The sequence below is a fragment of the Strix uralensis genome, chromosome Z (genome assembly GCF_047716275.1).
Source record: "Strix uralensis isolate ZFMK-TIS-50842 chromosome Z, bStrUra1, whole genome shotgun sequence".
Taxonomy (NCBI): domain Eukaryota; kingdom Metazoa; phylum Chordata; class Aves; order Strigiformes; family Strigidae; genus Strix; species Strix uralensis.
In genome coordinates this window covers 69,550,752-69,578,682 of record NC_134012.1, presented here as the reverse complement: position 1 = coordinate 69,578,682, position 27,931 = coordinate 69,550,752, and the positions used below count along the sequence as shown (strand labels likewise).

General features: G+C 40.9%; 1 protein-coding gene across 3 annotated transcripts in view; it reads right to left on the bottom strand.

Annotated features, from left to right (window-relative positions):
• Positions 1–25,096, bottom strand: part of SLC12A2 (solute carrier family 12 member 2) — a 65,125-nt gene extending 40,029 nt beyond the window's left edge. For 2 of the 3 annotated variants that reach the window (XM_074855382.1, XM_074855381.1), the window contains exons 1-6: positions 24,294–25,096; positions 6,580–6,699; positions 4,570–4,645; positions 3,893–3,988; positions 2,406–2,545; positions 773–883 (exon numbers count right to left, since the gene is read on the bottom strand). In XM_074855382.1, the coding sequence (XP_074711483.1) occupies positions 773–883; positions 2,406–2,545; positions 3,893–3,988; positions 4,570–4,645; positions 6,580–6,699; positions 24,294–24,884 (1,134 nt within the window). In that variant the 5' untranslated portion in view covers positions 24,885–25,096. The remainder of the gene's footprint in view (positions 1–772; positions 884–2,405; positions 2,546–3,892; positions 3,989–4,569; positions 4,646–6,579; positions 6,700–24,293) is intronic. The other variant, XM_074855380.1, reaches the window with a different exon arrangement.
• Between the last annotated feature and the right edge of the window lie 2,835 nt (positions 25,097–27,931).

The window sequence follows — 27,931 nt, the reverse complement described above, 5'->3', positions numbered from 1 at the left end:
GGATATTCTGAAAAAGCTTACCAGGTGCAGGAAACAGTGAGCAAACTACACTGCCTACTAACACAGAACAGAAAACTAATAAGGCAACCTCTATATTAAGGTATCCTAGGATCTGTACGTGTTTGTTTCCACAATCAGAGCTGACCTAAGACCATGCAGCCACAACAACATGAGGAAAGTAGGTTCCCCCTCTCCAACATATTCATCACCACCAATGTTCACAGCCTTCCTCAATGCTGGGCCTAGTGACTTCAGACTGGCTGGCTGTTTCCAAGTCAAAACAAAACCAGAAAACAGTGGAAGGGAAGGTGACAATACTGGCTTTGAGTTAGAAGAAACTACATGGCTTTAGATTGGCTTCAGCTCCAGCCCTCTGTTTTCCATCCACAGAGCTCATCTGAAGTTCCCAGTGAGGGAAAATTCCCATGCTAATGCTCTTACCTTTTCTTGTTGTGCTGTAGTTGCCCAGAAGAGGATAATACCATTAACCCACCTGACAGCGTCATTAAGAGTAGATTATGCCGGTTTTTAGGTTCTCACAGATGCTTAAACTACCAGTGGTGCAAAGTGGTCTAAGGTCTGAAATGCTGTCCAGACCGCATATGCTAGTGCTAAACAGAACTATTACATAAAAACTGCCCACCGACCGACTTCTAACATACCATGCATGCTATTCTGAGTGCACTAAATATGTTAAAGATAAATCAAACAGCTGAGGTGTAAAATGGAATCAAGATTATGAAACAGAGAAGAAAAGGAGATAGTTCCTTACTTTTGCTTCCCATTCCATTCCAGCAACAGAAATACCCAGCAATATAACCACTGTGATAGCCCCTATGATTCTGATATCATTCATTTCATCAACCATCAACGATCCATTTTCCTGACAAAACAAACAAACAAAAAAGTCATACATTTTTATCAACAGCTTCTTCCCTACTGCAGAATAGCATTTTATTGACTATAATTTATTATTAGAGTTAACCTCTATAGCACAAATTTACTCATTTCCTAAATTCCCTGTATGGACACAAGTAATTTGTTTTTTGCCTTGTTTTACATCACTGAATCTTCTAAATGGAAATGATCATTCCTATTCATAGGTCATCCCCAGAGAGAATGGCCTGTCTTCAACTGCCAGAGAATTAATCAGCAAAGCAACTGCTACCATCTTGCACCTATATATGTATTTTACTTCTTGTTCACTATTACTATTAATGCTTTCAGTGTATGCCAAACTTTTTCCCATCTACAAAAAGTATGGTTGAGTTCTTTTCAGTATTACATTTAATCAAAAAAATTCAACACACAAATAATACTTGGTTGTACTTATGGGATTGTTTTTAATAAGCAGAACTCCTTTGAAAATTAGCTTAAGATAAATGACTATCACTTACAAGAAACTGTTCACCAGTAAGAATCTCAGCATTAAAAACTTATGATTCTGCATCATGTATATGTACTGCTACTCTTCTTCTCAACAGTCAGCTTGGACCTTACCAAAAATTATGTAATTTATTTTCACAGGGAGATAAACAATATGGTAAGTTTCCATTTGACACCAGTAGTAACCTTGTACCTCATTCCATGTCTTTGGACTAGTAAGGGCAACCCCCAGAATCAGTACAGGCTGGGGGATGAAGGGATTGAGAGCAGCCCTGCAGAGGAGGACTTGGGGGTACTGGCGGATGAAAAGCTGGACATGAGGCAGCAATGTGTGCTTGCAGCCCAGAAAGCCAACCATATTCTGGGCTGCGTAACAAGAAGCAGGGTCAGCAGGTCAAGGAAGGTGATTCTTCCCCTCTGCTCTGGTGAAAGCCCACCTGGAGTACTGTGTCCAGCTCTGGAGTCCTCAGTACAGGAAAGACATGAACCTGTTGGAGCAAGTCCAGAGGCAGAAGAGGGCTACAAAAATGATCACAGGGATGGACCACCTCTCCTTTGAGGAAAGGCTGAAAGAGTTGAGATTGATCAACCTGGAGAAGAGAAGGCTCTGGGGAGACCTTGCTGTGGCCTTTCAATATTTATAGGGCACTTATAAGAAAGATGGGGACAGACTTTTTAACAGGGCCTGTAGGGATAGGACAAGGGGTAACAGTTTTGAACTAAGAGAGGGTAGATTCAGACTAGATATAATGAAGACTTTTTTTACCATGAGGGTGGTGAAACACTGGAACAGATTGCCCCAAGGAGGCTGTAGATGCCTCATCCCTGGAAACATTCAAAGTTGGGTAGGACAGGGCTTTGAGCAACTTCACTGAGTTGAAGATATCCTTGCACATTGCATGGCGGTTGGACTAGATAACCTTTAAAGGTCCATTCCAATCCAAACCATTCTGTGACTCTATGATTAGACGACAGATCAAAGGACAGTGTAATCAATATAACCACTACCGTCCATATACCTTGAGCAGCTCCACAACTGTCTCTGCAAAGCCAACAACATACATTGCTACTGCAACAGCATTGGCAAAGGCAAAAATCAGACCTATGGCGCCACCAAACTCTGGCCCCAGACTTCTGGAAATTAAGTAATATGCTCCTCCTGAAAGAAAAAAAAGGTAGAAAAGACAAAAAAAACACTACATGAAGGAGTCTAAGAACAGACAGTCATCAGCAATTTAAAGTTTACATGGACAAGATGCTATTTATTCTTGCATCTTCCTTGATGTATTAGAAAACAGCAAAAATTCTGCATTTTAGGGACAGGCATGGAATTTGCAGGAATACATTTCAATTTTTAAGAAGAGACACCAGTTGAAAATATCACCTGACTCATGCACCACATTGTATTACTCAGCTATGCAACCAATTCTGTGGTTAAAAAACAAATTGTAAAACACAAGCAGCAGTATTACTGGGCTTTTTACTTCAAGCTACTCAAAACATCTGTGCGTAGTTCATAGTAAGATTTTCATAGGAACAACTCCGATTTTACTCCACAGTTTTTCCCATTCAGCTTTTCTAATGAAGTATTATTTTGCAATGATTCTTAAAATAGAAAAAGGCTCTCATAAGAACAGGAAAATCCGGTACATATAATGCAATTTAAAAAAAAGAAAGGGCATTTAGAAACTAGGCTTGACATAATGCTAAGATTCATAGCTGATCCTTCCAGTTGAGACTGTTTACTTTGTGATAGTGAGGTTTTTTGCTTAATTCTTAAATCAAGAGAATTTTGTAATCTTCTATTTTAATTACACCACGTTTTCTACTAGCAGCAGTCTTGTAATATCATGAAGCAATTAAGAGTATGTCAAAGGCATCAACCACTTATAAAATAATTTGTAGGAATTGCTGACAACAGAACACAAACTGTGAAAGAGAATGAAAACCATCACCCTCAGGGAAGCTGGAGATAATCAAAAGTTTGGAGAATTTATTTTTGTATATTAAAAAGAAACAGAACAAGAACATGCCCATTTGTATGCTCTCATATAGGTATAGCTTATCCTTTTACAGGATGCATTTTTTCATTAAGTTTTTTATTTCAGGACTGAACACATGCAAGAACACATGTACACACTTAATCAACAAGTGCAGATGGAGGAGAATATTAAGACCCTATTCATTCCTGGGTATGTATCTCTAAAAATGTTTGTATTCCAAAACTTACGAATAGATAATGTTTCTTTCAGAGTGGAAAAGCAAGCCACTAGTAAAATCAAATTAGTGGGCTAACTATTAACTTTTCATTAAATACATGATTGCTCAGCCAAATACAGAACATAAGGAAGTCTCTGCTCCTCCAAAAACTGACTCTTCCCTCCATTTCATCCATACTGTTTTTTCCCTAATGCTAAAAAAATGGAAAATAAATTAGAGGTTCCAGCCTTAAAGTGTACACTTCAGAGTGGCGAAAGCTTTAAAAGCTTTATGAAAGTAGGTTTACCTCCTCTTACAAACCCGTTTGTGGCTATTGCTGAAGTAGACAGGCCTGTAATAGTTGTCACAACAGTGGCCATTCCAATAACCAAGACAGACAGACCTTTTGGAAAAAGAGGAGAAAAAAGGTGTAAGTGTAGCACTATTAAAACGTACAAATCTTCAACTTAACTTTGTTTAAAGAATTGAGTCTTGCAAATACAACACAAATTCACAAAAAGGCTTCTTCACTCCCCTTTTGTACAGAGAAGTTTCCAGGATACAAACAAAACTGGGTAAATGTTCTCTTTAATCAGCAGGGTAAAAGCTGTATCCTAGAGCTTCAAGGAAACACGTGCCTTTTGCAGATTTTCTGCAGCCCAGTACTAGGTTAAGCCTTTGAAGAAAAATTTTTTTATACTACGCAGTCTATATGTAGATTTTAATAACCAGAGATCAAAAGTTTACCTCTACAGTTGACTGAAGACTTACAAATATCAATTTCAAATTACGTATCTTATAGCTAAATGAAGAAGTCTAAGTAACTTCATACTGCTTAAAGTTTTGAAAAGGGTAAGTTACCTTAAAAAACTGGCAATATTAAGTCATTTTCTACCCCTGATTAAAGTGCAAGTTCAGAATCACACTTCCTTTGGATCACATTTGAAAGTCACTGAAATAAAATTATAGCATTAGTACACATACCTATCCCAGCTTGTCCTACAATCCATGATAGTCTGATGAAGAGCATCACACCCCAAATATTTAACATACATCGTACCTAAGATAAAACAAATTTTACACAGATTAGGTCTTACATCTGCAGTCATTTCCACTAATTCTTCACTTCAGTTTTTAATGTTGTCAAAATTATCTTTCAGTCTTTCCTCACCACTTTTGAAATTATTTCACAAGAATAGATTTTTTCATTAGGTAAGTCTAGGTTTGATTTAAAATAACAAAAGGGAACCTAAATATGAATAAAAATTTACTATCTTGAACATAGATAAAGTTTCAGTACTTCAGTATCTGACACCTGTAGTATGTTTTGACCAAACAATAAAAACAATTTTTACCCGAACCTTTAGGATCCGAAATTCAACTACAGAATACATGACTAAAAGTAAGATTGTAAGGTCTACACTGATTGTGAGGTCTACAACTCCCATTCAGATCTCCCACAAATCTCCCAAAAAAATGCACTAAAGCAATACCCTAGTAAATAATTTATTTTTTTAAAAAAAACCAACCACCCCACAATTTCCCAGTCCTGTAACTTTTGTATCTTACAACACGGCTTCACACTAACAGGATGGGGGGTGGGTGTGTTTATTTTTTCATCCTTGTTATTTTAAACTCTTAGTCCTCAGTAAAATAGTTTGCAATGTACAGAATTTAGACAGAAGACTAACAGAAGGTCTTAGGTCTCTCTCTTACCCAAAGAGTACAATATCAATCCTACAAAAAGTTTAGCTGGTCATTAGTACTACAAGGGAGACAAGGACCTCTCCAAGATTTAAAAAGTCTTTTGCAAAATGTAAATCACCTGAGCTGGAAATATTCACCCAGGTGGCTTATGCCTACTAGGAAATACTAACTGCAACTTTCAAACCACTGGAAAGGAGGGGACCATGCTCCTTGAAACTTTATTAAATAGACTTTGGACAAAAATGGTCAGCAACATTTATCTTGTAACTCTTTAATACTTAGAATTGCTGCTTAGAGAAATAGTCCAATATAGAATATGGGTTTGGAGAAATTCAAAGTCAGCTTCATGACCTAAAATGAACAACTCTGTCCTTGGTTGGGGTATATCAACAGAAGTCCGTAATACCTGCTACCACAGGTACTCTCCTTCTCCCAAGGTAGAGAATATGGCCAATTCAAGACTTGTAAGAAAGTTGCTACACAGAGTGGAAGCTTGCTGAACACTAAAGGTAGGTATTCTGAATGCTCAAGTTCAGCATGTTTTAACCAACTGTTGCATCTGCAGCCTCGACTATAAATTCTTTTAGCTTTGGAGAGTACATATTAATCATGGTTTCTCTTTGCTAAAATATTAAAAATAAATATGTGCTTATAATAAGATTCCCCATGTCACCCTTAATTTTTCACTATGCCAAATGAGGACAGACTCAGTTTTTTCCACCATGACTACATTGTATTTAGTGTTAAGACTTCCACAGCTTAGGAGAAGATGACTTTTATAACAGGTTCAACACAATTTAAATATCTAATCCTGCTCAAGTTTTGCCATATACGGGTAGGTACTCTCCTCAACACATTATTTTTTGCTCCTCTAAAAATAAATAAATAAAACTCAAGTTTCCTAGCACTTCAGACCAAAACTTTACAGATCCATACGGAAAACACATTAAGTGTATTCTCTCCATTTGCATTTGTCTTTGTCACTTAAGATTCACATGTAGTTTTTCTACTACATAGGAATACTTACATAATCTTTTTTCTTCTTGGAAAGTATGCAACTTCAAAACTGTAAAACCTGTGCTAAGACAGCATGATCCCTTCAAAACCTGAAATCCTGAAGTATTTACTTCCTTAAAATTCAGTACAAGTAAGAGCAACACTTCCTAAAATTTTTCACACCTCATATAAACTTTTCTTTATACAGTGCTATCACAATTCCTCTCAAAAAAGAAGGTTATTAGAAAGATCATATCTGTAAGAAACAGAAGTACAATACATCAAACTTACCAATACACCTTTTATCCAGCCAAATTTCACCACCCCTTTGCTATCAGGTGTGTAAGTGGCAGCTGCTTCCCCAGCTGGTGTGCCTTCCTCACCATTTGCATAGCCATCTTCAAAGGGCTCCTTGGAAAAAAAAAAGTTTATCTTTTTTTTATGTGATTAACAGAGTAGAAGGGGCATTTGATACTCACGTTGTAAAAAAAAAAAAAGAAAAAACCATCTACTTGTGCAAACATAAAATGAAAGAATGACATGGCAGAAGTTTTAAGTTTTTCCTTTCTTTTCCTTGCATGAGGCACATCTCAGATTTCAAGGAATATAAAATATACACAGACAACTTTGGTATTCTGCTTCAGTTAGAGCAAACTGTTAGCAGTCAGAGTAATAAATAATAAATAAGAAGCAAACATCTGGTCTTTTAGAAAAAGAGCTACAATATTTCAAATGCAGTGACTTCTACATCACCGAAGTTTTACTTCTTAACCTGTATAAAAGCGTATACTGTTCTACCACAAGTCGCTGGTCTTCGCTATAGCATTTCCTGTAGTTTAGGCTTAGCTGTCATTTGATCAATTTTTCAGGAAATAAATAATTCATTTCCCTGCAAAGTATTCTACTATTCATTGTAAGGTAATGCTGCTAGAAAAGAGGGTGGGAGAGTGGCATTTCAGGGAGAAGGAGGGAAGAGAAGTCTCTTCCCAAACATTCTTCCCTGTTTAAAAGGGAAGGATGACAGATGCAGAAAACATTAGTCCCATGGACAAAGACCAACTTGTGGCTTTTCTTTACAATTCAACTGTCAGCCTTACAATGCAGAAATCTTAACGTTTGCTATATATTAAAAAAAAATTTGTCTACAATCAGATACTTGTTCTATGCTCACTTTTCAAGAGGCAGTTTTGTTTTGCCAAGCCAGGCAAACACCTAAACATTTAAACACAAGTATTTCCCCATACTTGCTGTAAGAAATCTGCCAGAAGCACTCTAAGCAAAGTATGTTAGTTATCCAAGGCAACAAGTACAAAGAATGAATATACTAGAAAGACTCTGAACACCACACCATTCAGAGAATACTATTCAACAAATCAGTTCAAGAAGTATTTGAGAAGGAGCCTGCATCCCAGAGGGCTTAGAAAACATTTAGGCAATTACAGGTTCAATTCCAATGAGGTAAAGAGCAAAACTGCCATTCACTAAATAAGACATAAAATGAAGAGGTCCAAAATTATACTTTCAAGAAGTACGTTACATGCTGAAGTGACAAAGAAAGAAAGTTTCTTGTGAGATACTTTAATAAATTCCTCTGCCTGACACCATCAGCACAGAGTCCAGAGAAACTATTTATAGAACTGTCACTTATGAAGGGTGCCATACATATCCCCTTACAATCAGCAGTAAACATACAAACAGATTAAAAAAAAAAAAAATCAGACTATGTCAACCTTATCCAAAAGCCATTAGCACAGACTCATGTCAGTGCTTCTCTCACTCTGCATTATGAAGTTCTCAAAAACAGGTGTATTGCAACACATCTGGAGATTCTGTATGGCATAAGCTTTCCACCAGTAGGCAGAATCACGATCAGTTTGCAGATCATTATCTTTAACAGATAGCTTTCTTAAATATTAAGTTTTCTTGTCTCCAGAAGGGATTAAAAAAAGATAGATATCTAAGTATTTTACACATTTTTTTTAATATGTATGTGTGTGTATATATATATAATGTGTTATATATATTAAACAGAGAACCAAAAGGAACATAACTGGGAATTACCCAACTTGCTGAACAGCAGCTCTTCTGGATAGAAGAGAACTAATGGCTGTAACTTCTTGGGAGATTTGCACAGCCTTTGACCAGATCAATCTATTATTTGTATTGAGGCACGCAAACGTAAACCAAATCAAGCAAGGTGTGTGATCCATTTAGAACAGCAAGATGAACAGTGAGGACCGAAAAAGAGAATTACCATGCTGCTACATTTAAGCTTTTACACAGAATTAGCTCTAGCATCTCTGTATCAAGCACAGTAATATTAACTAGTTTTAATTTAATACGTACAGCTACAAGCCACCCATTTGCTGAGCCTATGCTGACCTGCCTAAACCAGAACTGAGGAAATGGAAAGCCCTCTAATCAGGCTCCTCACCCAACTCAGACACACCTGAAGCTCATGACATAAAAGAATGAGCCTAACTACTGCCCTGCCCCAACACCCTTGAGCACTCGTCCTTCAGATGACTTTCCTAGAAATGCAGGAATAAACCTCAAAACTCGTTCTAGGTATTATTGTCTCCTTCATCAGATTCTGCTGTTTCCAGAAGCACTTACCAGAAGTTTCTCTCTACTTCTCCCCTACCCACCTTCAGAAGTGGGGAGGAAAAAAGAAAAAAAGATACATTAAAACCAAGGATAGGTTAATAAACATCTTCACCACCATGACAACAAAACCTCCAATCAAGTATGCAACTATTGACTGTCTACTAGTATTCCTTCACATAAAATCCATTCTTATTTCTCACAGAAAAACATCACATTATACTTGAAACAAACTGAATTTTAAAGGGAGTCACATTTATATTATGTAAGTAGTTTTTATACTTTGGCCAAGAAAACTGCCAACATTTGATAACATCTTCTGGTATTACAAAAAGGCATGTCATGTCTCCAATAAGAAATAATAAAATTGTTCTTTGAAAATACTGGTCAGGGAGGACCAGGGAAGGGCTAGAAGAAATCTGTATCACTCCTGTGAGGAGTACTAAAATATTGAAACATTATATGCAACTAAAGTAGTTAATGCTGTTAATGAGTCACAACACTTTTTTTTTTTTTTCTTTTAAACAAGCTAGAAGTTTTCATTTACTGCACATTGAGGTTTTAAGAGAAGGTGGAGAATATCCTTGTATCTAGTGTAAGAGACAATTATATACTTCAGCATATGATCATGGCTGGCCAGGTATTGGTAGAACCTGCATACACTGACAAGATGACCTCCAGAGGCCACTTCCAACCTCAACCATCATGTGATAGCTATGTATTTTACTATAGTGCTCAAACAAGCCCATAGCTCAGCCTGTTGTGAAGGAGATAATGGCTCACAACTGGTATTTTGAGTTATCAGTTACCAGATCAGCTTCAAGATATGCACACTATGAACACAAGAAAGTTTTGTTCTGTATGTCTCATCTCTCCACACTATGCAATATTCCTTAGGAAAATATTTTGAAGCACACACAAAATGTAATAACTGAAAGGTTACTGCTGGTTATCAGTGCTAGTGGGTGCCCAGTAAAGCACCAGTGAGAACAGACATTACAGAGTGTGGGCACAAAAGAATTCCACTACACAAGGCTTCAAGTTCAGCCCTCCAATGTGAGATTAAGAAAGCTCCACTGTGGTCTCAGCTGTAAATAAAGCGGGCGTAGTATTTTTCATGCTTGTGCTCATGAGGAAACAATGCTTCTACTCAAGCCACATACTGAATGGAAAAAAAACACACTAGCACTATTTTAGAACAGCAATGCACGTACGATAAGATCTCTGTAAACAGTAAAAAGCATTAACATACTGGGGATTTGGAGGAGGTGTAACAAAAGGGGAAAGAAAAGAGAAAGTTTTAGCATTTCAGATCAGAAATACTTTTATTAGCACAACTTTTTAATCCAAATAGTGTCTTTTATCTAACCAGTCTAAAGAATACTCAGACTTACGATGTTCACTTGCACTGTTAAAGGAAAAATACGATACATTTACCTGTTAACAACTCTATCAGACACTGATAGAAATTTAGGCAAGAAACAGTTAAATTCTGTTCCTACACAGAAATTTCCACTGCTGTATCACAGTGCACTGAAAAGCACAGATAATCTACTATTTCATCTCCAGTACTGGATCACAACAATAAGTTATTTGTGCCAATTGTGAATAGCCTTCACATTTATTAGAAGTGGATTAGAAATGAGAAAAGACTTGTTAGCCAGAACAGATCTGAGATTTTTCACACAGAGTTTGAAATACAATGGTGCATGGAGAAGTTTCTCATTGGTAAAAATTGCTATTTAGTTTTACTGAGAGTTCTTGAGAATGGTGTGTCAAGCTGCACATTTATTTGTGGTGAACTTATCTAGATCCCATCTTAAAGGCAACATACTTAAGCTGTGTTGAACTGTATGAGGTGGTACCAGAATAAATGCACATGAATTCTTCTGCTCTTGCTTCTTTTCAAGTATCACAACATGGAAGACCCGAGTAAAGGATGAGACAACCAGCAAGTTTGTATCTAAGACTCCATGGTTTATCTTCAGGCAGACTGCTTTCTTTGCAGTCTGTCTGATTTGGCATGTCCCAAGTAGTAACTTCTTCAGGTAATCCTTCCTATTGCCATTACTCTTGTGCAAAGAGAGGCGGCCAAAGAAGCACTTGAGACTAGAGCCTTTAACTGTTCGTTTTCCATCCCTCAAGTTTGACTAGTTACGAGTTTAGCACATGCCATACAAATACAAATTCCTTAGAAATGATTCATAACACTAGTTTTTTCTTGTCTTAGTAGGATACAATACTGAAGCTGGTTTAAATAGCTAATACTATCAAAAAGTTTAAGAAAATCAAGAGCCTCATCTTTTCAAGCTCAAATTTCTGAAAGGAAATATAAAAATGGCATTCTACTACATTTAACCTAGAGAATAGCTGCTTATATTTAAAACTGCCTTGTACTTACATATTCTGAAACTGAGCATGGTGCTCTCATCATTTAAGATGCTTACTGAAGACAGGAAATAAGGGAAGCCATCTGAGAAACATTTGTCACCAGCAAAGGCACCGACAGAACAATTCTATACAGTAGTAGGTTTCTGTCCTCACCAGCTACAGTCAAAGCCTCAACAACGGGATCAGGCTTTTACCTGCTAGGAGCCTTGGGGTTAGAGATGTTTGTACCAGTCATCACAGACAGTGGAACCCTTCACAAGAGCAAGAGACTTGCACACATCTGCACTCCTTCACTGCACCTTCCAGTGTTACTGCCAAGCTGTTTACTGCAGCTTACCATACAAATTTCTTGTTTCCACCTCCCAAAGGATAACTTTATAGGCATCGCCATTTTTAAGAAATTCCTTTTTGTGTAAGGAAGCAGATGCTAAAATGTACTGATCCAGGCGTAGCAAGCCAACTGTCTCAACAGTGGAAGAATCATTAACTTGTAGAGACTATACTCCTAAATAGCCCAACTCTATAGCTGCATACAGTTAAGACTATGGTTACTCAAGCACAAAACTTGACAGTATAGAAGATCTTCAGAGTTAACACAGCTCAAAACAGACAAAGAAAAGCTTCTAAACATTTGGTCTTGCTTTTCTAATTCAAGCACACTTTAGCCTGAGTGTGGATAAAAATGACAGACGACAGAAAGTTATCAAACAGCAGCAGAATTAGTAAACTTTTTGCCCCAAAAGATGGTAACACTTTGCATGAATTTTAAAGACTACAGATCTCTCCTTGGATGAGCAAGCCTTCCACTTTCCCTTCTGGAATGAACTTTTGGATTCCTCCTTCCACCTCACCTGTGACATTTCTCATGATCTGAATAAAAGGTTTAGAAAGTGCTAGACATATTGTATGCATAGAATAACTGCACAGAATAATCCTCCTGTCATAGGTGTTTATCTCTGATGCAACAGTGACAACTTTTGCATTTGTACTGGTACAAATATATTTAAGTGTGATACTCTACTAACAAAGAATAAACCAGCATTTGAACATTGACTGTAGGACACTGAACTGTACCAAATACATCTGTTCTTTAAACACTGCTTTTGCAGTATGCTAATGCTTACAGTCACACAATCCCCAGTTTGTGCCTAAGGGTCTTTGATAAGCTGTTTTTATGTTTTAATGCTTTTATCTGACCAGTGGTGAAAGAACCAAGAGCACCGAGTTTCCTTTCCAAAATGTCTAAATGGTTTTAAGCATATTGCTGTCTAGGGACACAAGAGTCTTGTGATCGTCTTGTGATCAACACTTTATCGAGAAAAGTCTCAAATTTGATTGTCTGACTGACAGTACAAAGTATTTCAGTACTTAAACATACAAGAAGAAAAATAAGTTCTCACCAGTCTTTGACTTGTTCTGGTGACACTGACTATTGTTTGCAACCATTTTTTCAAACAACCACTGTTCAAAATGGCTGAGATACTATTGTTAACTTTGCTCTGTAGACTAACACAGCGAGTTTTTAATACTAAGTCTGAAAAACACCTCTGGCAGGTCTGACAGTTTTCAAGTGTTTTTTGTAAGGAAAATAAACTGCTCTAAAAGGCAGTAGGTATTGTAGGTAATTACTTTTAAAATATGTAACACTCTCTTAAAGGTCAGTACTGGCACGGACAGTCTATTTTGTAAACTAGTAACACTAGCAACATTGCTGTTGACAAACAGCTATTTTCTTCTCTATACTGATCAGTTTCAGAACTGCTAACCCTAAAGCTTTGTTAGATATCCTCATAGTTTTTATTTATGCCACAATGAACTTATCTAAGCCTCCCTCCCACTAAAACCCTAGAACTATACAGTAAATGTCAATATCCAAACCTGACTGAAACAGTTCTTAAGAAAGGTAATTTGCCCATTTAGACCTATCAAATGATGTAGAATAATCTTGTTAGACCTAGGAGCTGGAAATTAACACAACTGAAACTCCATGCCTACAAAAGCAAAGCAATAAGGAAAAAAAAACCATATGCTGTCTACATCTCTGTCTACCCTTGAAAGAACTCTTTTTCCTGCCTACCCTAAATACTTTCAGAAAACTTATCACCTTGTTACACACTAACAGCTGAAGAGGAAAGATTACAAAATCAGAAAAGTAATTCTGTAATGAGTAAATCAAGAAAAAAATAAATCTGTGGTACAGCTGAACTTTGAATATTGCATGCAGTTCTAGTTCTTTCTCAACAGTCATCTGCTGGGGTAAGGATGGTGATAGCATAATCACGAGTCAGTATGGAAACTAAGAACTAGTGTGCCCAACTCCCAGTTAATGCTTCATAATAGCCCTCATTCTGATGAAAGAGCAGTGAAAGTGCATATTCTAAAACTGAAAGTAGGTTATCACTTTCTACATCTTAATTACATCACTAATTTACATCTTACCAATAGATGTAATAGTCTGAATCTCTGGTACTTCAAACAGGGTGATAATCCAAGTGAACAGTTACCTTTCACTTAAAGATTGCTACTCATAAAGCCAATAGCTTCCACAGACACCTAGAACAGACTACAAATTCCTGATAATTCATTAGTTAAAAACAAACTTGCCAAGTCAGCAAAACAGATTCAAGTGTTCAGGTTTTTCAAGAGTGAGATGGGAAGCTTGAGTGATTAGTATTGCTACCAGTGGAAAAAACCCAGTCAGGTAGCACATTAAAAAAAAAAAAGTGGCAGAAGACATGTTCAAGACATCTATCTCAGTCTGCCTGAACACCTTCTTAGCATTTTCTTTAAAAAACAAACTCAAAACCCACATACTTTCAGGGAACATTGCTGGTCATTAACAGCAGTTCAGAAAATTCAGCAGTCATACTAGGTAGCTGATTGCTTAGTTTTAAACCAGAAATGAATTACAGCAAATTTGCTAATAGAATTTACAATTCCCACTCCTTGCTTGAAGCGCATGTAAAATGCTGCTACTGTACTGTAGTTCCAGTATCTTTACAGTCATAACCTAAAAAAAGTCTACTAACCCATTAAATGGCACCAAGCAGTTACCTACAGCAACAGGAGATAATTTACCCAGATAAAACATGACCTGTTCTTAAAACCCAGGATTCCTTGGAATCAAACATGAACAGCTTTAACCACTGGTTATTTGCCTCAATCAAAGGAAATCCTTTTCAGGTTTGCAGCCAAGAGACCAAAATTTAAGTGCTTTGGCTCTACTACCTTCTCTACAATTACAAATTTCAAATATAGCAGCAAATGCTTTCACCATCCACTTCCAAATATTTTAAGAGACTGCATCAAACACAGAACATTAATGTTATCTTAAGCTGAAATTAAAGTCTGTTGTACCTCGATTACAGCAGAATAATTTTAAACAGAAGAAATTTATAGTTACAATTAACATGTCAACTGAAGAATTAGCCAACTACATGTGTGTCCTGGTTTAACCAGGATAGGGTTAAGTTTCCCCAGCAGTGGGGGGGAGCTCTAGCCGGGTTATTCAGATACCATGCTGACGTCACATCCTGGCAGGTCACATTTTCCTGGCGCGGAGCGCGGTGCACTCGTGGTTTTGTACATCGTGCTTCAAACTGCTGTATTTGGTAGCTATTTTGCTCTGTTCATTGCTATCACTATTACTGTTATTGTTATTGTTGTTGTTGGTTGTGTTGCTATTGCACTGTTGTATTGAACCTTTCCTTATTTCAGTCTTGGGGCTTTGTATTTCACTCCCTTTGTGGGGGAGGGGTAGCGGCCGCGTGGTCTCAGACCCCGGCGGGGGCTAAACCACCACAATGTGTCTGCCATCAGTGTCTTGTAACTCAATACTGCCTTTAACAGAGAAACATTAAGTCATATTCTCTCTGTGTGTATATATATATATATACACTGATTTTCAAAGGCATTTTTACTTTAATTCTTTTAAAGAGATACAGAATCATGTATTCTTTCTCCCAGCTTTACCAGTATGATGCATTAACCAGGCTAGCAAGACTGTTAATCAGGAAACTTACTCCGGTAATTGACTTCAGCTTAGGAATCGATTGTTGTCTTGCAAGGTGGTATACTTACAAAGGATAGATAGGAGCCTTGTTTATAAAGCTCACCACCACTTAATGTCTTACATGCATACAGTTTTTTTGACTGACCTCTAATCTTACTAACCACGTGAAGGCTATGGACTTTTCTCTTTAAAGTAGGTGACAATGTTCCTCCCCTCCTAATACAGGATGGATACAAATTATAATCTAGTAGAATTTTGCTTGAAGGAAAAGGTCTGGAATCAATTCAGAAATAAAGAAACAGTAAAAATGCCCATACTTCAGAGTACTTTAACTGGTGAAAATAGGCAGAGTCTGGTCCTTAACTGATCTTGATGAACTTGACTGTCATAGCAGTAGTCCACAGCTACCAAATTGTCATGTCACTTAAGTAATCCAGGCATTAAAACATTGCATAATATTCCAAGGGTGATCTCATCCCTTCCTCTACCTGCTTTCTCTACTGAATAACCAGGAATTTTGAGATTTCAGCCCTTTATAAGCAAAAAAGTTTCAATGCTTTCCTAAGCATAACATCAAAATAAAGACTCTCTCAAGGTAGATTACTAATCAGTGCCTCTGGAAACAGTGATAGTGCCAACACCATTTGATCTAGTTGTCACAACATCAGCATAGGAAGTTCAGATTCAAATCTTTGCATTCCTAACAGAGAAGGACTAGCCATATTTACAGAAAAGTTCCAGAGGAAAGCAGTAAAGTCTTGAGAGACATGCAGAGGCTGAGATCTGAAAGCTTGCAGCCAGTATGGTGTGACTAGACAGAATCCTTTCAAGTAGTTTTTACATGTGACATGGCAGCAAAGTTTTGTTGACATCTGCAGGTATGCAAGAGCAGTGTCCTATCTGAAATAAAAGTAGTATTTCTTCTCTCCATACCAAAAACATTACTTAAAGAACAAGAGCATTTTGCAGAAGCATCAAGATGAAGAAAACTCTCTACATCTTGACATCTTGATTCATACATGCCTCCATAAGCACAGGATGATATGAATAGTTTGGGAAAGTTGATGAGAATCAGGTAAATGAGGAAAGACCTCTGTTCAGCAGCTAATGCAGTGTAGCTACCCCACGGCAGACCCACAACACTTATGGTCTGCACTCCCAGAAACATGGGAGACAAAGTCTTTCCTGTCAAGGAATAGTCAGCATGATGTGCCACCACAAAAACCCACAAACCTCCTTTGCCAGTCTCTCTACTTCTAGTTAACAGGAAATTGTGCCATTAACATCTGGTCACAAAAAAGGAGGCATGACTTGCTGCACAAGGGGCAACCAAGCCATCCAGTTTAAGAGGAAGAAATACATTCACACCTCAAGAATACACATCAGTTCTGGTTTTGATTCACTGGTCCTTCCCCACCCTCTCCAGAACCAAACTGCGAGTTTCCCTAGTGCACCAATGTATTAGATCCTTTCCAGAAGAACCATTGTACTGTAAATGATTATCAAAGTAATTATTCATTACTGCACACTGACCATCATATTCCTTTTGATATCCATTGGCATGAAAATAGAAATAACACTTCTCAGGAAAACAGATCCAGGCTCTGAACACAGGTAGTTTTTACTTGATTACCTGACAAACATAATCCTGATACATCTCTAATGTTAGAGACCTTTTAAGTATTTCATATAATTTTCTTGTTCTCCAAAATGAAGCAGATGCAACATTTGATTGCATAAGAGCTGAATTAAATCCTATTAGCAAGCCTCTTGCATAGCAGTTTTGCACATTCCAGTATAGTCCAAGAAATACAATGTTTGGTTAAGTACAAAAGAGAATTCACTTCAGTCCTGCTCATGAACGTTTTCAACACAGCAAATTCCCAAGTCTTCTTCTATACTCCACCCCCTAAAAGAGATTAATTTGAAACATTCTTGCTCCTGACACCTTTCAGTTTTCATCCGCTTCTGCAAAACAGAATGATGCACTTTCCGTTCAAGAGGTGGGGGATGGGGAGCAAGTATACCACACTATGCAGCAGTAACCTTAATAAGGCTTTGCATTTTAATTAGAAGTCTAGCTCTAAGTGTAGTAAATTCATGAAAAATTACATTTAACCTAATGTCTTACAACATACTTAACAGCCCATTGAAATAATATTAAAAGTCAATTAAGTACTGCCTGAATTTTTAATATCATACATGCAGTGGTGGATACAGCTACAGGCACAGCCCTTGAGCCAGCACTGAGCAGAGCTGTTACAGTCATGCAGCACAGCACTCATCTGTACTGGCACAGCACTACATCCAAACCAAAGCTGTCAAACTGCTTACAGCTCAAGAGCAGTATTACTCAGAATAGTCTTAGGAGTCCCTCTACAATGTAAACCCTCAGAATAAGTTGAAACATTAACCTAGCATGACAGTTTCTGTACAGCTGAAACAGAGACTGCTATTTTCTTTGAATTTAAAAAAACCTGAATAATCTGAAATAGAAGCAGTTCATTTGAAGGAGGAAAGTTAACTAGCAAAATGAAGATGCAAGAGATAAGCTTCCTTATTAGAATGGAATTTTAGGAATTTTTCACTTTTTTAATTACCCCATCCTTAAGTCAGTTAGATTTATCAGACACAGATAACCCATCTTAGTTAGTTTTTATGCATAAAAAGAAATTTTATTAAGTTTATCAGGCCCAACCAACATGCTGAAGCATATCAAAGATGTTCCATGCACTCAAGCTGCAAGAACTGGATAGCTTCCAACATACTGAAAGGCAAGCAATTCTAAGTCAAATATTTTTTAAAAATTCTCAGTAGTGGGCAAATGAACATATTGTGATTGCTATTACCTATATCAAAAAGGAGGAGAAAATAGTTTTGTGGTTGCTCACGTATGAATATTATATGGGGCTTTAGGAAAAAATCTGAAGGCTACAACAGAAGATGTAGCACACTGGTTTGAATTACTCCTAGATATTGATCTTGCCAACCTCTTCCTCTGCAAGAATGTTCTTCAGGAATGAAAATTATCTGAGGTCTAATCAAATGCAGCACCAAAAGTAAAAAAGTTAATCTGAAGATGAAGATTAATTCTGCAGCATCTTCCTCTTAAACCAGTTCTGAAGTAGCTTATGCTTAAAGAAAATCTGCCCAGAGAGAGAGAAGTTACTGCTATTCTTTCAGGTTCTGGTCTTGAACTAGTCACTCCCACTGACAAAATGTCCTCTAAGATCGGTTTATTAAAAAAAACAGGCTCCTCCAAACAGGCACTCCCTCCTTCCTTTCTCCCTTAGTTGTACTCTTCTGGCAAATTACAATGCCTTTTCTTCTGACATGAGCACTCAAGGGGTTCATAGTGCACTGCAGCAGTCTCCAAGGGACGCACCATTGGGAGCATGGGAAGAAAATACTTTGTGTAATGTTAATAAAGTACAAAAGTGTTTCTGAAAAACTGAAAGTGTTTATTTCATCTTTTGTCATCCTTTAATTTTTATTTTGTACAATACATAGTACAGGTATACAATTTGTAAGTAAATAAATAAATGTTTATTAGGGGTGCATGCTCGAAAATTTTTTTATTGATACAAGAGTGGAGTCAAAAGATTGTGGAGATCACTGGTGTATTGGATCAGGGAACTGATTCGCCACATCCAATGCAAGATTCTGTAGTTGGGTGGGGGGAGTGTTTGCTTTCTGTAAACCAGATCAGTTCCCAGATCCAATTTAAAAATACAAACATCACCACAAGAGACAGAAAAGTTTAGACCTTTCAGCAGCAGTCCCCACTTGCGCTGTCAAACTACAACTTAAGAGTGCTGTTATCTCCAGCTTCTCCAAAACAAAACAAAAACAAAGTAGTGAGAGCAATATTAGCAGTTTGAAGGCAGTTCAAGGACTTCAGTATTCCATAGGTGTTTTGGACTAAAGACTTACCACAAAGATTAGATAAGAGAGATTCAAGCATCAAGCAATGTAAAATTACAAAACACACATGGTCCTTATAAAATACAAACCCTGACGGACTAATATGATTTACTGCTGCAAACAGAGCAGTACATTAATTTTTTTCCCCTTGATAAAGATGGTGGTAATTAAATGGGGTATCTGGATAAGCAAAGTAAAGATTCTCCACACAGACTGAAAAAGCATAAAAACACCACTTTGCATGATGCTGAAGTCTCATCTGAGTACAGGTGCATTGACCTCACTGTTTTTCAGAAGCGATGAATGAGAACAGTTACAAATTAAAGGCTTCTAGGATGTCTGAGAGCACGGAGACTAAAGAGTTTATCTTGTTTCTTTTAGTACGATGAAGTTCAGAAAGAAAATTTAAGTTCTGCTTACAAACACAAAGGAGAGCAAGAAGGAGAAGCAGCTATCCAAATTAAACCACACTGACTCAAGAACTAAGAGACCTACTGACTGTAACCAAGATTCAGCAAGGTAGTACAATAAAAAACTATCTGCAAGAAGGTCTCAGCCTTCCAGCAAAGGGAGAGGGGGAGGAAGGAGTTTTTAAAGATAGACCTTACGTAACATGGTCAGCTAACTTGATAGCCTAGAATGAATCAGAATCATCTTTTGGCCTTTTATGCATCTTCAGCTGAGCTCTGTTTTCTCTACAGGCTAAGGAGACACAAACCAAGAACTGAAAAAAAAAAATTGTAAACAAATGTTAGAGGTGTAGCAGTCATTTAACATTTTCAATAGAGAATACATTCTTTGCTAAAAAGCAGTGCCATATCCAGCCTTTTCACTGCGCTTAAGTTAAACATTTTAACCTATCACGTAAGAGAAAAAAATGCAAAGTCACAAATCAAAGCCAGAAAGATAGTTTACAAATATTAGTCATCCATCTTGAGTAAAAACAAACAGAAACCCCTTCATTCTGCATCAAGACTAACAGTAATGTCTTCCTTCTTACTTCTGTCTCCAAATTCAGAGGACAGGTGCATGGATTTCTGTGTGGGAAGATGCAAGGCACACTTGTGTTTTTAAATGCCTCTGGGGTTTTTTTGTTTCGTTTTTTCATTTCGGCTGGGGGAGAAGAGGTGGTGTAAAAGTCTTCCTCCGAGGTCCCTACCTTCTGGTCTGTCAAGGGAACCAACTAGTACTCTCAATGAGTATTTAACAAACAGAACAAAGCTACCAGTAGAGGGCTTTGCTCACATAACATCTACTTACCACAGCGGTAAAGGACTGCACAAAAGACTTACCAGAACCACTCATGTACTGTGTGAGTTCATCCTAAAAAAAAAAATAAGCTCCCCAATTAAGGCAACGTTATCCAGAAAAACTGCAAATTAATGCATAGTAGTGGAATACTAAAACACAGTCCAATTCTGAATACTTTAAACCATAAGGTCTATGACATTATAGTATAGTCATTTTTACATTCAGGAAGACATAAAGGCAGATAGAATGTCTTCTGTAGGCTAGAGCTTTACTTACAGATGTAACTGACCTAGGCAAAACACATTCCTAAACTGTAAGATAGAAAAACAAAATACTAAGAAAAGCTAGGACACTTAATCTTCCTACTGTCTGAAGGTGGGGGACGCCTCAAGAGGGTGGGAGACACCACTGCAACAAAAACCTATGTATGCTGTTTTCCTCACACTTCTTCGTTAATATCCATCCTCTCACTTCTACATCTCTGGAGACTAATGCTCCTACAAAGCATCACCTTATCTACGAGATTAGCAACTGTAACAGCATCACCAAATTTCCTCTACCATCTCTCTAAAGCAGAGTAAGATTAATGCACACCAATTTGTTAAGCAACAGATTGATCACCTTGGCTATCTACAGCCAACGATATACGTAGACAAGACCCCTCTCTTGAATTTAACAGGACAGACCAACATCAGTAGTATGCAATTCACCCACTTCAGAGTACTGAGGCATCACCCAAGTGCGTTTCCACATCCAGTTTCAAGCACAATCCCTTTCTTTTCTACTAGGAAAGACACTGTTGGAATAACCACATGAAACCTGAGGTGGTTAGACACCTATCCTGCCAGGACAGTACAACGAACCCTTGTCAAAAGGTACCCCTTTTGTACATGTATGTGCATCTTCCTCCAACAGTGCTATTCTGTGAGAACAGATTCAGTGGAAGAATTAGACATATGAAGCTCATAAACAAAACTAAGAAAAAAACCCACCCTGTTCTATAATTGGTACTAGCATCAACATTACTATAATACTGCCTCAAAACCTTTATCTTTTAAAAGGAAAAAAGAATATCACCAACTTCAACTTCAAGATGAAATTGCTACATTCAAAGCAGCGAACCACATTGTTGGTGAACATATTTTTGCCCGAGTCTTAGAACAAAGTAACTGCCAACATTGATGCACTGGGTCAAGAAGCAGGGGCACAACAATAGGTCTTCACGTAGCATGAATTTTTTGTAATGGTACTAGAATGTTTATACCAGCTGCCCTACTAAGTCTTTGGCATATACTCTGTATAAATTTAGTATAAAAACCACAGCTAAAGAGCCAGCTTAATTTTACAAGTTTGTAAAAGTCAGTGAACTATCTAATGCATGGTATTATCCAACACTCGAGACTGTTACTGTTAGTCAGCAGGAACTGAAGTCACTTTGGGAATGGAGACAATAAGCCCTCTGGAAACACAGTGAAAAAAAGCACTATAGCTTTGTGAACATCCTTTATATGAAAGTACAGCGCCATCATGATTTAAAAGTTATCAGCACTCTGTGACCAGAAACCAAGTACATAATCACAGATGCGGTATATTTTATACTCCAGAGATTGGGAGAAATATAGGTATCCAATGCTATTAGTATGCATGACACACCCTTATTAAAAGCTTTTGTGCTCTCAACTTTATCTTTCAAACTGTTTTGATAAGTCCAAAGCAAAAATAATTGCTGTCCTTCTTCATATAAGCCTAAATGCTTGCAAACATGTTAACTGCATTGGAAATAATCCTGCAGCAGAACAGCTAAAATACTATGTAGAACTTCAACTTAACTTCCAAAGTTTATACCATGACAATTTTAAAAATTAATACTGAAGTATAATATCAAATATAACTGAAATTGCATAGGCCACCCTGCCCCCTTTTTTGCGAGGGGGGGCAGCACAGCAGACAGGACATGACTTTTAAAAAACCTTCACATAGACACCTATCCACACTGCAGAACAAATAAATGACATTTGAGAAATTAATAATTTGAGTTAACGCTCACAATGAAACTGTTCTGATAATGATCCTGTAATTAGGATGTCTACAGCCTCTGTATGCCACAGCATACCAGGAAAATTGCTTGCTTCTAGAAACTATAGTTCCAGAGTAAGTAGTTAGATTCCACATTGAAATGTCTTAATGGTGTCATAAAGAGCTTTCTTGACTGTTGAAATATAAACACAACAAAAACCTTTCTGCTAGGCTTAGAAATTCAAGTAATGTTCTGCTTACAGAACAGAGTATCTAACAACCTGGTCATCCCATTATGGACCAGTAGTCAGAAACAGGGGGTGCAGGGCGGAAAGAAAAAAATCTGTGTGGTTACCCATATATTACACGGTTTATTTATAGCATGTCTAACTCCAGGCATGAGACAGTAATTGCCAACTTCCATTCCTTACTAATTTAGAATCAGACTACAGAACATCCTTTAACTCCATCAAGAAGGAACCTGAAAGGCAAGAGTAATTTGCTGTTATGGTTAGCAATTATTTTGATATCTAATCTTAGATGTTGCAAGGAAGTATCTCTATAGCACACCAAACAATTATTTCTGTCAGAACAAATGAAGAGTCAGTTTCAAAAAACCACACACTTAAAGAATCACCACACCCCCCAAAAAACCCCACAGATCAGTGCAGATGCACTGAGCTGCCTAATAATGCTGTGAAACAGGACAGTCTCAAAAGAGCAAACGTTTCCTCATGGAACTTCACCTATAAGGAGTGAAAGGGGGGATGAAAAAAGTTCTGGAAACAGAGTATTCTTTACTTCATTAGGATGTGGCCCACGGCTTCCTTTACTTCCCTAAACCAGCAGAAAAAAACCCTAGAATTGGACCTCTTAGAGCACAGTCAAATAACAAGAGGCAATTTTCAGACTGCAAGAAAAGAGCATTGCGATAGTTTGATGTGGCTTTAGTTTAGTCATGATAGTTTAACCATGATCTAAAATATACATCAAATTAGATCCAGGTTCAGCTAAAGCTTGCCTTTTTATAAAAAAGCCTACAACGCAAATAATGCAAATAAATTTTCACTCTAACTCGTTTCCAGTAACATACCGACTAGTCCAAAATAGAAAAAGCTTGACATGCACAGCTTCAAAATTTTTGAAGCCTTGATCACGACGCCCTCACAGGCAGGGCTACTCAGCACGGCTGGGAAGGCTCCCGCAGGAGCAGGAGCCGCGGCTGTGTCTGAGCAGCCGCCAGCATCACGCCAGGAGGCGGCTCGGCCCGGCTCTGCCTGCGCAGGGAGAGGCACGCGTTTCCCGCTGGTTGGGAGACAAACCTCTAGTCGCCGTTAAAAGCCAACGTACCCTTCCTTCCCCCGCCCCCCCAGCATATCTTCCAAACATTTTCGTTTCTTTTCTCTAATACCTCTCGCAGACCCCGAATTCCCTATCTGTTGAAGGCGATATAGACCAGAAGTGGAAAAACACTGCGTTTGTAACGGATCCTCTCTCGGATATGAAGAAAACATTTGCCCCGCTAACCTACAGCTGTAACTACGGGGCACCACCACGGGGACCGCCTCATAAAAGTATAGGGGGGAAAAACCCCACTGCGTCATGAAGGGAAGGAAAAACAAAACAAAAAAGAGACATAGACGCAAGGCACCCGATGCATTTGCATTATTTGCGCCTCCTCGAGGCTCAGGGAGCTTTTCGCTTTTTCCTCCCACCGCTGTCGAGGCGCTCCGAGCACCCGCCCCGCGGCGCACGAGCGCGGAGCGCGGCCCCGGCGGGGCACCACGCGAGGGCCGGGGCCCCTCACCTTGTCCAGCTCATCGTGCAGCTCGGCCAGGCTGGGCCGGATCAGCTTCTCGCCCAGGTCGGCGGCCGTGTGGCGGTAGTGGTCGATGCGGGGCACGGCATCCATCGTATTGTGGCCGAAGGTGCGCAGGTAGTAGGTGTTGGTGTGGGTGTCGTAGTAGTAATGGTGGTGCCCGCCGGAGTGGAGGCTGCCCTCGCTCAGCACCGTGTCGCCGCCGTTCTGGAAACTGACGTTGCCGCCCTCCGAGCTGCCACCACCCGGCTCGCCGGGGCTCTCGTCGCCAGCCGACGGGTCCACGAAGTTCACCCGAAACCTACCCTTCGCCTCCTCGCCGCCCTTCCCCGTCGCGCCGCCTTCCGCGCTCGCCTTGCGGGGCTCCTCGGCCGGGCGGCCGGCGCCCTCGGCCACCAGGTCCACCTGGAAGCGGCTCTGGCTCGGCGTGGGACCCAGCGGTCTGCCCAGCGCGCTGCCGCCCGCCGCCGCATCCTTCCCCTCCTCCGAGCGCCGCTCCTCGCCTGCGGCTCCCAGCGCTGCGGGGACGGGCGGCGGCGGCTGCTGCTGCTGCTGCTGCTGCCGCTCCTTGCCCTCCATGCTGCCCCTCGCCGACCGAGCACTGCGCGCGGCGGCGGCCCCAGCGGCTCTGAACACCCCTCGCGGCAGCGGCGGCGGCTCCGCCGCTTTAAACCGCCAACCAGCGCCCGCGGCTGCCGCGCGCCGCAGACAACACCAGGCGCCCCGCCCGCCGCCGCAGCGCCAGGTGATGATGCCGCCGGAGCGGCCGCCGCCCCCTTCCCCCGCCTCGCGCCCCCGCGCCGCGGCACCCGGCCCCGCCGCCGCCCCCTCGCCCCGCGCTGGCCGCTCTCCCCCCCCGCCCCTGCCGCCTTCCTGCCGCCGCTCGCCTGCCCCCAGGCGCGCCCGCTATGCGAAGGCGCCGCCCGCCGCTCTGACAGCGCCACGCGGGGAGGAGCGGCCGCGCCGGGCGAGCCCACCGGGGCTTCAGCGGGAGGGAGCGGCGCGGGGCCCGCGGCCGGCGTGGGGCGACGGAGCCGGGAAAGAAACGGCCCCCGGTGCCCTCGCCTCCCCGCCCCCGCCCTCCGGCCGCTCCACCTGATCCCCCCTCGGCGGACACAGGAGCCCGGGCGGGAACCGGCCGGCGTCACCTCGCCGCGCCCGCTCGCTTCCCCGCTCGGGCGGAGGCGAGATGCGGGGGACCGCCGGCGCCGCCCGCTCCCCAGGCCCCGCCCGCTCCCGGCGGCAGCGGCTCCCCGGCCCGCCGGCGGCGCTTGCGGAGAGGGCGGCGGCGGCTCCTCCCGGCCCAAGCTATGGCGGCTGCTGCATCCGCCCTGCAGGGAGGGGCGGGGAGGCTGCCGCGCCTGGCCGGGGCGGGGGGGTGGGGGGGGGCCGCAGCGCCGGGCGCTCGCCCGTCTGTCAAAGCCTCTTAGCCCGCCGGCCGCCGCCACATCTCGCGAGAGCAGCGCCGCCGGCGGGGGATGCGCGGAGACTTGCGCGGCCCCCGGCGGCGCCGCGGTAGGCGGAGCGGTCCCGCCGCACGTGGCGGGTGAAGCGGCTGCTCGCTCTCTTTCTCCCTCCTCATCCTCGCCTCCGGCCGCTGCCCGAAGCGCTCCGCGGGAGGGAGGCTCGGCGGCCGCGGGGCTCCGAGGCCCGGGCAGCCTCGGGGCCGCTCGGGGGCCGCGGCCGCTGGCTCTGGCTCTGGCTCTGGCTCTGGCTCTGCGCTGCCCGGCGGCCCCTGGCCGGCTCACGGCCCTGTGAAACCAGCGCCCAGCCCCGCTGTGAGGCGCCTGCGCTCGGTCTGCGCCGCACGGCACCGGGTTGCTCCGCCGCAGCGCCCGGAGCAAAGAAAGGGCCGGGATGCGCTGCCTGGGTGAGGGAGTGTAGCCGTGAGGGGTGTGCCTGCGGGGGAGCGTGGGCCCGCCGGTGCCGGGGATGCACGGCAAAGTGTGCCCGCGGTGACCTTGAAGGAGAGAAAAACGAGGAGCGCCGTTCTCATCTTCCAGCCTCCCGATCTCTTCGGAGTGTGCTGTAAAAATCATTTTCTCCTTGCCTGATAGATCTAGTGTCAGTAATAAGACTTTTTCTGTGTCCTGTGTTGCAACTCTTCATCCCTGTTCTCTTAAATCGTATTCTTTCTCCAAAAATATACGTGGTTCATTAATTTAAAAAACGTGGTCGTTTTGCCTCCCCTATCCTAGTGGAGGATAAGTGGCAGGATTAAAGCATTAAAGCATGGGAGGTTAGCTCTGAGGCAGTAAAAAAGAAACCTCACATAACGTAAAATCCCTCTGCTTCCATAGTAAGAAATTAGAAAAGGATCCACCATCACTTTGTCATGATGTATTTTTATTGTCTTTACACGTGAAGGTAGTAGCTTACAGAATAGCAGGAGAGTTGGGCAGCAGCTGCTAAAACAATTTTACCTTATTGCTAGAAATCATCAAGCAAACATTCATTAGTCCTGTCAGGCAATGGCATCTCTTTATTTCAAAAACACTTTGGTTGGTACTTTCTCATTCCGAATCTTTTTTCCTAAAGATGAGCAGTTTTTTTTCCCCTCTGTCTAGCAAACTGAGTGCCAACATCTGTTTTCTAGCTGACCACATCTCTACTGTTTTAATTAACAAGAAATGCAGTGACATAATCCAACAGAGGAGGACTGGAGTTGAAAGCTTGCTTTTTCTTAACAATTACAGGAAGAATATTTCAATTTTAAGGATGTATATATGCATAAAATACCTGAGGACACTTCAGTAGATGGAAAAGATCGGTTCACTGATCCTTTCCTGTTCAAACACTGTTCTAGAAAAAGAACAAAAATCATATATTTCAAAATTTTGAGAAATTTGTTGATGGACTCCAAAACTTCCAAGAGTAGCATTAAAAAAGACAGGATTCAGTAAATGTTTAGAATGTAAAGAATAAACAAAAATCTATGAGTGAGCTGGAAAATAAAAGATTAAACCATGGTGAAAATTTTAATTTTGCCAGAGAGCGAGGACTTGAAAAACAGTGGATGATAAAGAGAACAAGTCAGAATAAAAGATTTTGGTTCAGAATTGAAAGCAAACAGCACTAGAACAGCAGATGATGTGCAAAGAAAATCCTCCACTGTACATTTTGCATAAAGAGACATAAACACTGCATGGTCAACACCTGCATAGAATGTCATATAGCAAGGTCTTTGAAAGCAATTTATATTTGGAAATGGTCATTTCTGTCAGTTTTCTGGAAGCAGCCTGTGAAATTCTATGCCCATGGTACAGTTGGTGAGGGTGGGATTGTATTATGGTGTTTAGGTATTTTAAATCAAACAGCATTCTATATGTGTGGCTAGACATGTATTGGCTACATCTGCGAGGCCCACAACCTGCCTGATGTCAGTTCCTTTTTTGTCTTTGTTTATATTATTGCAGTGCAATGCTCAAACGTTTAACCTGTCCTGCAATTCTACAATAAGTGATCAGGTTGGCCTCGCTCATACGGCCAAAGCACCAGTCTGAGCCAAACAGGTAGCAGATGGAGCCCTTGCACTTCAGGCTTCAAGAAGAGGATCCTTCTTAGAAGAAGGAAAAGGGAACTGGGTGGGAAGAGTATGCTAATGGAAAGAAAATGGGGCACAGAAG